This window comes from Anarrhichthys ocellatus, unplaced genomic scaffold (genome assembly GCF_004355925.1).
Source record: "Anarrhichthys ocellatus isolate YVR2014 unplaced genomic scaffold, GSC_Weel_1.0 scaffold20, whole genome shotgun sequence".
NCBI lineage: Eukaryota > Metazoa > Chordata > Actinopteri > Perciformes > Anarhichadidae > Anarrhichthys > Anarrhichthys ocellatus.
The window spans coordinates 988649-1000648 of NW_022280050.1; the positions used below are offsets into that span (position 1 = coordinate 988649).

The 12000-nt window shown below is 42.3% G+C and overlaps 1 protein-coding gene across 6 annotated transcripts in view; it reads left to right on the plus strand.

Annotated features, from left to right (window-relative positions):
* Positions 1-12000, plus strand: part of lrp1bb (low density lipoprotein receptor-related protein 1Bb) — a 225048-nt gene that overhangs the window by 57131 nt on the left and 155917 nt on the right. For 4 of the 6 annotated variants that reach the window (XM_031858263.1, XM_031858266.1, XM_031858267.1 and 1 more), the window contains exon 2: positions 5955-6077. The exons of 1 other annotated variant lie outside the window; for it this stretch is intronic. In XM_031858263.1, the coding sequence (XP_031714123.1) occupies positions 5955-6077 (123 nt within the window). The remainder of the gene's footprint in view (positions 1-5954; positions 6078-12000) is intronic. One more of the 6 variants, XM_031858265.1, reaches the window with a different exon arrangement.

The following is a 12000-nucleotide window of genomic DNA, read 5'->3' on the forward strand; positions in this document are numbered from 1 at the left end:
TCACCCCTCAGTGATGGCAAAACCCCTCATCTGCTTAAGCAGCTATTACTCTACCTGATTGGTAATCATGACATGGAGTGAGCCATAAATCCCTCGGACTGCTGCTGGTTAAGATAGAGGTCTTTGCAAAAAAACACAGTGATTAGGTGACCTTGGATGGAGCATGGAAAGGGGGCCAGGGAAGGGGGAGGGGGAGGCTGAGGGAGATTTACTTTTCTATTATTGGCAGTATAATGACACATTCTCATGCAAATTACATTCACATATGTAGGCGACATTGAAACCGGTGAACAGCTCAGGGCCCTTCAAAAATGCGTGGACTGACTTCTTACAGTATACATTACAACTCACTTGAATGCTCTTATCAGCCTCAATCATAACGCATTTGCACAAATGAGGTACCGTAGGTTCATCCTATTTACCCAGATTCAGTTATGTGTAAACACTGTGGCCCCAAGCAGCAGGTTTACTACAATTTCTTGGTAACTTTGATGAGTCATAAACATTTATGGCTGCCCACACGCTGCCTTAAAACTCCCCAAATCTTGAATTAACACACCTTCAAGGGTTCTAGTGGCCCATCATAAATGTATACATTTATAGAGCTATAAGAGTTCAGATGTTGGCGTAGTGTACCAAAAAGCAGACCAAGTAAAATGCTGTCACTCACAGGTACTTACGTGCTGTTCTTCAGAAGAGCCGGGCGACGGCAGCCAGCAGGGTAAACAAGATGGTTTTGAGTAATGTGCAATAAGCATCAAAAAGGACAGTCTTAGTGGAAACGTTGCTATTTAAACACGTTTAACTGCAGTATGAATGTTTCCGTGTCTACAACATGGGCTTTGATCGCATTGTGGAATTTCTCATGTATGTGATTTTTAAGCAGCTGCACTTGAATTGTAGTGTTACAATTTTTGGACAATTGTAATTGCAAATGCTAAGAATATCAGGGCCGGGGTGAAAATAACGAAAGTGATCCTTTTTAAAAGTTATAACATTTCATAAGGATACTTCTCACTGCCTTTTTGTGCCAGCAAAGTGCGAATCCACCTGGTGATTACTTCTGAAATATCCTCAATAGCACTGTCTTATTAGCCCGGGTCCTCAAGACCCACTTGTCCTGCCTGTTTTTGCTGCAGACCTCTTCATCTGATCCAATTAAGAGCTACGCATCAAACCCGACACCTTAATCAGATCAGGTGTGTGGACAAGCTCGGCTCAAGAGCACTCAAAATGATTTTTAAAATCCTTGCATGTAGTCTAAACGGGCAGTGATGAACATACAGTTTAAGATTAGTCTTATGAATCATTCATTGTTTACTGGTGCAGGGATTTATGCCAAGGAGCAGGAGGCCATTCTACTTTTGTCTTCAGAAACTTTTCATAAGGTGCTCCCCTTTAATAATTTGTTGACATGCTCCTGCTGTTGTAGAGAAAATAAAAGTGACCTCGCTCTGTGGTGTAGGTCAGGCAGCATCTAATGAAGACCCCAAAGTCTTACGGCATTGATTTCTTACCCATTTCATGGCTAGAATGCAGAGTTGTTCAGCGTTGCCATGGGGGGGGATGGCCTCAGGTATGAACTGGCATTTCCCAGAGGCAGTTACACCTCGGGTTCCATGAACACAATTACTACCCGCTTTCAGCACATCATTATTTTCTCCCTCTCCCTTTTTTCTCGAACGCAGCTCGTTATCGCGCCATGACTAAGTGATCTCTAAGAATGTTTTTCAAAGTTCTTCTGGTATCTAGAAGGGGGGGGGGATGTTGGAGTGCAGCACAACTGACGTGCATATAGATAGAGCTGTGGGCATGCATCCAGAAGTCCTGTGACATTCCCAAATCGTTCATCAGTCAGCAGAGTCACGGTTCTCTCTCTAGTCTTCGTATTCTGATCAGACCTGACGGCGATGGCATTTAAGTCTAAATACCACATGGCACATGTCACTTCTGGAGATACGGGCGTAATAAAGATTCATTATCCAGGTATTAGGCGTCATTGGGATGCACGGCACTACATTGCGTCTTGTGGCAGATTAAATATATGAAGATTAAGGGAGAGACTGCATTATACTGTTGTTATACTTAATAACCTGCTTAGTTTGGCTGACAGCCATTATGCTCATCCATAATGCATATATGACCTGCAGCTGGCCAGCACACTAAGTCTGCTCTGATAGTGTGTGAGGGTTTAAAATCACTAATCTATGTGCATGTGCATGGATTGATAGGGCTTCTAGTGTGTGTGTGTGTGTGTGTGTGTACTCTCCAAGTACATTTTAATTTTTGCGCCCCAATACACGTGGCCTCAATAACTCGTGAAGCATTTATATGTCATGTATTTTAACCTGCAGGTTTGATTTATGTTACCCAATCCATGTATCTTTGAGCAGAGTATTCCTCCTGGTTTCTACTGAGGCTATAGTCAATAAAATAATCCATATTTCTGTCTTTAAATAGTTTGACTTCATTTTAGGAAGTACGCTTATTTGTTGTGTTGCCATGATTTAGCCATGATTTAGATGAGAAAATGTGTATCAGGCTCAGACGGAGCCATTCTGGATTGTTTTCCTCTGCTTCCAGTCTTTGTGTTAAGCTAAGCTAACCGTGCTAGCTAGCCAGCAAGCTGCTGGTGGTGATTTTGTATGTAGTGTGTGTGTGTGTGTGTGTGTGAAAAAGAGAGAGTGCACACACACACACACACACACACCACAACCATTATTTGAGACACACCCACACACATAATTGTAGCTGGACTTCAATTGTTTTAAAATATTTTGACTCCCGTTTTAAGAGTTAGATTACCTTTTGTGTGTGAGAGTACGTCTGTTCAATGTTTTTTTTTCCCCCAGGTATATGTAACCATAATTTTCTCAGAAGATTGGTTGTTGGTTGACCTTGCGCTCTCTGAAAGCTAGCTGTGAACATAGGTGTAATGGACTATCAACGCCCCGACAAGTGCACACACAGCTTTCCGGAGCCGAGCAAGTTAGACGAGCTGCAAATAGCTTCTTCAAGAAGCGGCTCCTTCTCAACCTGCAGCTGTAAGATAGGCCTTACTGCGTGAGGAATATTCCCAGATCTGCTTTTTCTCAGCTCTTCAACACCGCTCACGTTTAATTCGCCACTTTGAGCTGTACACTGCTGCTTTTTTAACACAGGTTTTGTTTGAGTAGGCCTGTGGCTTACGACTTATCCACTGTACCATATTGTGAACTGTTTGTCTGATGCAATTCACGGGATTTGTAATGCCGTAGTGGTTTGTAGCTTACCTCATTGGAATATAACATTGTTTAGAAAGATAAATGAAGACCTGAGCGCTCATGTAATTCAGAGTTTAATAGGACTGAGAAAATAGGAGAGTGGCTGCTATATAGCAAAATGCAAGATGATGATTTTGCTGTGCTCGTGTTGCAGTACAACGGATGTGTTGAGTAATTGGGTTAACACCGCCGAATTCATAGCTCATCTCAAGCGAAACAAACTTGATCAAAAATATGTGCTGCAAGAAGTGCTGGCTGGTCCTCCTTCAGCAGGTTTGCAAAGCGTCTTCCCTGTTCCCCCCGCCTCCAAATACCTCTTTGTACCTCTAAAAAATCTGGCACATTTCAAAGGCTCAATGGCGCTAATGAGCCACAATGTTGTGCCAGTGGTGGCTGTTGGGTGTCAGGAATGAAGCTCATGATAATGTGCCCGGCTGAGTGCCACTGTGTATTTCCCACTGTTATGGTAATGGTACCAGTTTTTTTTTTTCCCTCACTCACAGAAGGCGGCTGCTGCCTTTTTGTTTTTCTCTCTTTGCTGCCACTGCCACTCATTTGATGTTTGTATAGAATTATCAGTACATTAGACAATGCTGTGCAATACTGCACCATGATGTCTCTTTCTCATGCAAACACAGCAGGTATACGGAAGAGAGACAAGAGAATAATGGAGCAGTTACTTTCCTTCAGTTGTGTTTTTTTGTCCCCCCTACAGCTGCAGCGACAATGCAGCCCGTGTCAAGGAGAGTGTTTGGAGCAGCAGCAGGGAAAGATGAATTGACATAAGAGGTCATTTGGTTGCCTCATATTTGGCCCTTTAGCTTTTCAAGGTGAAGTGGCATGAAAGGAGGTAGAACATCAATAGGTAACTGGCTGCTCCGAGGTCCAGGGGCAGTTTCTTTCATGGCTTCCTTCCCTAGCTGAGGAAATGGTCCTCCTGCCACCAGACCCTCTGCTTTTCAATGGAAATCAATTCAGCTTTAAAGGCTTGGGAGATATCCCTTTTGAGTCTTCAGCGAGCCGAGCCAACCTCGAGCACAGCATGCCTTTTATTGATGCCTCGCTTATTTTGTTGAGAGGAAATGTAAATAATCTAGTCAACACATTCAGCTCACGTGCAGTTAATTTGGTATGTGCTTCAGACGACGTTACGCTTCTTTAGAAAGTGCCGGTGTTTAGGCTGAACTACCAGCTTGTTTTGATGAAGATCAAACTATTGTGTCGCTTGATGATGGTTAAAGTGAAGCATCTTTGTCTGCAGCCAAGTATCTTGGCTTAGCATGAAAATAGTCCGTGCTATTATGAACAGTGTTTTTGAGAAATATTTGGCAAGATCCATTCACTGTGTTGTTGCTGTTCCGCTGTTTAGAAGCAAACATAATGATCGTGAGCATATTCCTCATTTGTTATTGGGCTACCTTGAGATACCCCTTTCCCCGCTCAACATCACATGCATTTAATTCTTATTTTTTTCCTTTGGCTTTGGTGTGCAATTTTAAGAATCCCCCCCCTTTTTTTAAAACTAAAGTAAAAGGAGAGGGCTTTGAATATTTCAAAAGAGACCTCTATTTAAATTGTAAGATTTCAGATATATTGCATCAGTGGGAATAGGAGAGGCAGAATGGATGAGATGTTTGACCTTTTCAGATTTGTCCCTGGGTAGTGAATTTGCTGGAGGGTGCCGGGGCAGGGAGCAGCGGTGCGTTGAATTATCACTCTCACTGTTTAAACGCTGCAGACCTGATCTCCCACTTGCTCCACTCCCACCACTAATGGGTTAGGAACACACTGGGAAAAAAACGATGGAGATAGAGAGAGCGAGTGCGGAGGGGGGAGTTAGAGCCGTGGTCTGATTGTCTGCGGGTTAAGCCCAGAAACAAATTACCGCTTTTGCTCGTCACAGAGAAGAAGCAGCGGAGGGTCACATTGTGCCGTCAAATCTTTTAGCAAAAGCTGGTGTCATTTCGCAGAATGATCGAGCCGAGTCTCTGACAGCTACCGGCAGGGAAACATGTCAACACTGTGACGGATGCTTGCCATATTGAAAGGCTATGATGACTTTTTAGTTGACTGGGCTTTCACTGAACTCCCCCAGTCCCGGCATCAATGAAAGCACAACACCAAGGAGGCAAAAAGATAAGAACAAACTTGCCAAACCGCTTTGTAATAGTTTGCCGAGGCGCAGAGGACGTCATGTCTTTGTTAGAGGAAGAGCGGCTGTCAAAATCACAATGTCTCGGCCGCATCTATGTCTGCCTATTCTTGTAACATTTTAATCTTGTGGAGAAGAAAATGTATTTGCGTCCTGTTCTGACAAAGAATTGCGGTTTGCAAAAGACATACCACTGACAAAAAGGACAAACAGTACTCTTTTTATTTTGATTGTCAGCTTTTTAAAAACATACACCGAGCTGCAGCAGCTTGAAAAGCATTGGCTGGTGTCATTCAGATTCATGCTTCCATTGATTATATAATAGTTGTCACTTTTCTTTCATCAATGCCTCCTCACCCAATCCATTTACTGAATGTGCTTTTTAAGGAAGTTAAAGCGAAGCCACTTCCTCTCCACTCACACTCATGTTCGAGTGCGCATGTTTTCTGGTGAAACGTGTGATCAACCCAGTTCACCGTCATCACCTCATGCCACATCTTCTCTGTCTCTTTCTCCACCCCTCTCCTCATGCCACCCAGAAGCCATCTTGTGTGACGTCGGGGAGTTCCACTGTCACGACCAGGAGACCTGCGTCCCCGAGGCGTGGCTCTGCGACGGCGAGCCCGACTGCCCCGACGACTCAGACGAAACTGACAAAACTTGTAAGTCACTCATTCAATCCATTACTCTCTAATGCAGAACTGTCACATGGAACTCTGCCACGTCACCTCATTCGTCAGCAAGTGTCACTTTTGTAGCGTAAGCACTCATGTGAACATGCTTTGAGTGGTGTTCCAGTATGAACCCACCCCCCCCTCATTAACCATTCAATGACAATCTCTCTTTCACAAGGTGTTCAGCAAGTCACTGATGTTGTGTTTTTACTCAAATGTTGCTCTGGAAGCACCTTATACAATCAGCTGGGGGCTCATTTAAACAACAGGCCTTATAGGATCCACACTAAGTATGTGTGTATTTCCAAATGAGGAAGTATGTACATCAACAAATATTCAGATTTATTAAACCTTGCATACGCCTGCCAGTGCCCCAATTTTCTTTTATAAATCCCAAATCAACTTGAAAATGTCCGCCCATATTTAACCCTACATGGTCGATGCAAAGCACCTCGTGAGTGTTTGAAAAGAAATCAGCCCGCTGATCAACTACGGAGACCAAGAAAACTCATTTTTTTGACACACGAATCGATGTGCTTGTGGATGAGGTGATCCCTGAACACTCTTTCCCTCCTAATTCTTCCATCCGCGTAATCCTCACAATGCCAGTGCATCCATCATGCGGCATTACGCACGTGGGTGTCAGCACAGTATTTATATGTTTACATCAATCAGACTTGATTGCTTCACACCTTGCCAAAGTGATGGTGTCAATCAGTGCATCACCCTCCCTGGATATCATTTGAAAATGGAAGCTTGATAGGTTAACACAATTTATTTATTCATTTAACTTTTGCTGTGGTGAACTTGGCCGGCGATATGATTAGGGCTCATACGGATGATATAGAGTGTAATTAATGTGCGAGAGCTGTCAGCGGATTTATTTGCAGACTTTGATAATTTACACAATCAGTAGGCGCAGGCTTTGTTTTGTGAATGTGATGAGGGGAGGTGAGACAGCGCTGATGAAATATTCAGCACAATTTGATTTGATATTTGAGTTTGTTTATATATATATTTTACCATTGCATTGTGCTCATGTAATAGTTATGTCTCACTAGCTCAAGCACAAATAACAATGCTGTTATGTTTGAATGCTTATGATAAAGTAGATTTATAAGTAACGTGCAATATGAGATAAAATGAGTAAGAGAGGCAACATTCATGATGCCTCATTTCATTTCTACAAACTGGCTTCAATTCACCAACTCACCATCTCCGTCGCCATTGTCCCCTGTCTCCATAACGTGCGTACACATGGGTCAGAGTTTCAGCATAGGTGTGCATATTTTCCCGTCAAGTTTGTTTTTACAGATCATAACATTTTTTTTCAGTGCAGCAAAATGGGGTGTGCCTCCTTTCAGGTGCATTGAACTGATCGAATTTAGCTCAAAACTGCGATGGACGGCGTGTCTATGACATAACACCACGCTGACTGCTGGGCTCACACGTATAAACTCCAGCACTTGATCCAGCAATTGGGAACTTATATTATAGTTGAGCAGCAGAAAGTGTGACGGGCATTTTGGTTCTAAGGGCATGCTGCCATGGTGTTTTGTACGGGCCTTTTTGACTCTTTTGAATTTTTGATTTGAATCCGACTGCTACTTACCTCCAAGGGCAGGACAGCAAAAAAAAGCAGCTACGCAGAAGATTGTAAGTCTGTTTGAAAAGGTGGTTTTATTGGGAGGGCTGTGTTATTCCGCGAGCAAGTGGAAGTGATGTATTATGCTGTGAAAAATGTGCTTGGCAGGTTCCGACTGCAGTCATGTAAACCTTCATTTGTCCTTCACATCAGAACAGGCAGACGCACGCATGCTCTCGGGTATTATTTACACACATCTGGGACGTAGATTTTCTTTAATGGATACACGGAGCAGTAATTTCACGTCATTATGAGCTGGATTAGCCTTTGTAAATCCCAATGAGACTGTCACACAGTCTATCACAGACATAAAAGGACTTCAAAACCAAATTATTAACATTCTCTCCAGGTTCCTCATCCATGTGAGTTATTAGCTGTGACTAGGACTTTATAGTTCTGGCAGTGACATCTGTGCATACATTGACCGCATCGCACAATAATTATTAGTGCCCTTTGCAAGAGTTCATGTGTTAAGTAGGCAATGCTTGGTGCAGAAAAAAAAATGGAACACTCACTGCTTACGTCAAAACTATATAATGACTGTCCCCTGCTGTTACACTGTTCACAGCTGCATGCATGCTCTGTAGTGTAAGAATAGAGAGGTGGCTTGTTGAGAGAGTTTCCAAGGCTCAGTGCATGTTGAGCTAAGGCATCACAACTCTGTGGCCAAGGCTGTATGCAAAGTGTTTGAGAAATACAAAGGGCCACAAACTGAGCTTGCTAGAGGAGTGCATTCTTGATTTTATCTTTGAGACACATTTCTATGATAAAAATCTAAAATGAAACTCAATAACAAACATGGACCTACTGTAAGCGAAATGTGTGTTATGTAATCATACATCTACACACTAATGCTTATGATTATGCTAAATTGAGCCTTTAGGTTCCACAAAACAAAAAACATATGTATCTCTGTGGTAATTACATTGTTTGAACTGGATTACGGGAGTTTTTGTTTGTGCTGAACAGCACAGGGACATAAGATATTTACATGTCAATTTAGAATGTACAATATATTTTTGCCTCACCAAGATAAAGCTATTTTTTGGCTGTAATCATATACACCTAATGGTAGGTGTGGCTATACCTAGGTCTCAGATATGAGTCAGGAGAAGAGAGATGGAGAGATGGATTGTCTTTCCTTAAGACTTAAAAAGCAAAAGTAGATTTTGTGCCGACGTCTGTTGCATCTTTTCCCATGAGTTCTTTGTGTTGCTGAAGGTTTTACGGATAGCCACGTATATCGGTTCACCTTTAATATCATGTGCTTCTCTTATTGAATGCTTCGTTTTTTTCTCTTGTGATTCTGAAGTGTGCCATATTGTTTTCCAATGAAAGACTGTCTCGGAGTGTTCGGAGGAGCACAAGCTTTTTTTTTTTTTTAAAGCAACACTCCACCGATTTTACACATACTTCTCTTTATTTGTCGTGAGGAGTTCTACTCCGCCTGTGGAAACTGTTTGAAGATATCATCAGAGTATTCTTAGCTTGGGCTTGTGCCTGAATTATAAACTGGAGCTATGAGCTTTGAAAGAAGTGGGAATTTAGGAGGTAGGATGGAACGCACTATCCAGTTGTATTACAAGAAATGTGAAGTGTTTCTGGAGTTTGACCCACATTAGGGACTAAAAGTCAGGATGTATCAGCCTCTCCTGCATTAAATCTGACCATTCAAATTTTTTTTTTTGCTTTTCACAAGTCCCCCAACTTCATGGAAATAAAATAACAAATTGATGGAGTACTATCCCTTTAAATATTCCCAGCAGATTTCTGATATCCTCTCTGATTGGTTTCTCCGTCACCTTTTGATCTGTCACTCTCCATTGGTGATACCTGCTTTAAATATAATAGATATAATATAAACTCTACACGGTTGCTTCGGGCCAAGTCATATAATCTCCAGAAGGCAATTCATTTTCCCTGCGATGAATGTTGGCTCCATTTTATTTACAGTGCCTGCAGAAAGAATACCTTGCATATTCATCTAAGGAATTTGGCACAGCTCATTATCATGGATTATATATTGATAGAAAGGGGAATTAGATCAGCTTTGCCCTGCAAACAGGAGGCGTGATTTGAATGTATTCTGCCTTCTTGAGTGATAGCCACGGCTGCAATAACCTGTGAAAAAAAGGTCCTTTATATCGGATCGTATGCACTGAGCAAAGCCATAGAGGATTAAAACAAAAGCAATCAGTACTTTGATTTCAGAGAAATGTATTATGTTAAGAAAAAGGTAAGGTATTAACAGTACTCCTGTCTAGAAATAAAAAAAAAACATGTTGGTGCCTCTGATGGCGTCCCCATTCCCTGCACTGGCTCAGTCAGGGAGATGTAATCACTGCATCTTCAAGGCCTGTGGGTAGGCACCGGTTGATCCGTTCAGCGGCGGGCCTCACGGGACTGGACAGCTGACGACTGTTATCCCGGGATGTCCAAAGAAAACCCAGCAAGAATGGCAATTCTCCAATCGTGCGCGTTCAAGCAAACACTTTCTCACGCAGCATCTTTCGTGGTGACGGTTAAAGTGGGAAGATTGCAAAATTGCCTCGGATCATATTCTTTAGTTTGTGCATCATACTTACAAGGACGTCTGAATGTCAGGGTGTGTTTGGGGACATACAGATCTGCTGTTTGCTGTGCATTTGAGATAAAGTGGGACAGCCATAATTCACTTTCTGTAAATATCTCCTCCAGTTCAATTCTTGCGGCATGCAGCCCTCTTCCCTGCATTGATGCCACATGCTTGCAGACACTGTCTTAGAACTTAAATCCTTCATGAATCATACAGGAAGGGATTTCATGGACTTTTGGCTCGTCTCAGTAGTGCTGCCATGAGGAGCTTTGTGAATCTGCTGGACGTGGAGACCAGTGAATCATTTGATTGAATTGTCTCTCCCAGAGGAAAAGACAATAAAAGGGGTCAGTGGATGACTTCAAAAACACGGTCACAGAAGCTGTGTTTTGTGGCTGTAGCTCGGCCCGACCCAATCAACACCGATGTTGATCTCGGTGTCCTCGAGGCACCGGGGGATGAGAACTGTTCAAAGACGGCTCTCTCTGGGGTTCTTGCACTTATTCCCCTTTGTAGAGGGCATGTCTCAGCGTGCCTTCCTCTAAAATCCACAGATTCTCTACACTGAGTTCATCAGTATCCTACAGAGAGTTTGAAAATATGCAGTAAGGCTCAACACAGGGGTGCAGCATGTTTATCTCATGGGTATGCCACTCAATATATTTTTGGTTTCCTGACACTGTTTTTATGCATCTTATGTGTTTTCCTGTCCCTGAACGCTACCTTGCTCCATGTTTGCTGATTCTGCATGCTTGAAAAGTTTGCTCACATGTTCGCTATAACAAACGTATTAAGTAACCATAAGCCAATGTTGTGTTTTAGCCAGTTTTGCTGCCCCCAAATAGCTAAAAACAAACAAACGGTATAGCACTGCAGCGTTAAAGTGTTTTTTTTATGTAGCTAATATGACAAAAAAATGACTTACTGAAGAAGTAAATGTGACACGTAATCATGATTTAGATTTTAGGACATATTGTCCAGTACAATATATTTGGTTGCAGTGTGCCCTATAAATAGTGAAACAGTTAGTGTTTGGAAGTCTGGGTGGGGTTGTACCGCATCGGACTTTAACTGTAACCTAAACAAAGTATTTCAGTTACCTTATCATCATCATACCTTAATCTTAGAGTTGACATAAAAATGATATTCCCTAACTTTAACCACGCCTTTGATGTCATGTACAGTTGTCATGTAAAAAACGTTGATTTCAGGTTTTAAAGAATTGTCCAGTATTGATTCTCTTGTCTGGTGATAGAGGTTGGTATGTCACAGCTTTATGTTCGTTTGTCTCTGGATGTAGATACATTCAGACCTTTTTACAATCACAGCCAGATTCCTCTAAATATACTCGGATCACTAAACCCAATCCTGATTGTGGAGTACATTTCTTAGAAGTTGAACTCAAATTGCCATTTAAACATTTGGAAGTCAATGACAAAGCCCTTCTGGAAACGCTGCTTTAGGAGTGCAGATAGCGTTTGTTCTGTATGTCTGTGATGAAGCCGAAGTGACGATAGTTGCTGTATTTCAGACTGCATATCAAAATCCTGCGGGGTATTTTATCTGGCAAGTCCCATATTGAAATAGATGTATCACACATGTGTCGGGTTCCCATGAGAATTGGCGCCAGTGGGATGGAGGTTTAGGGGGTAATGTAGCGTAGCACCTTGCTATTGAGCTGAAGGACAGGG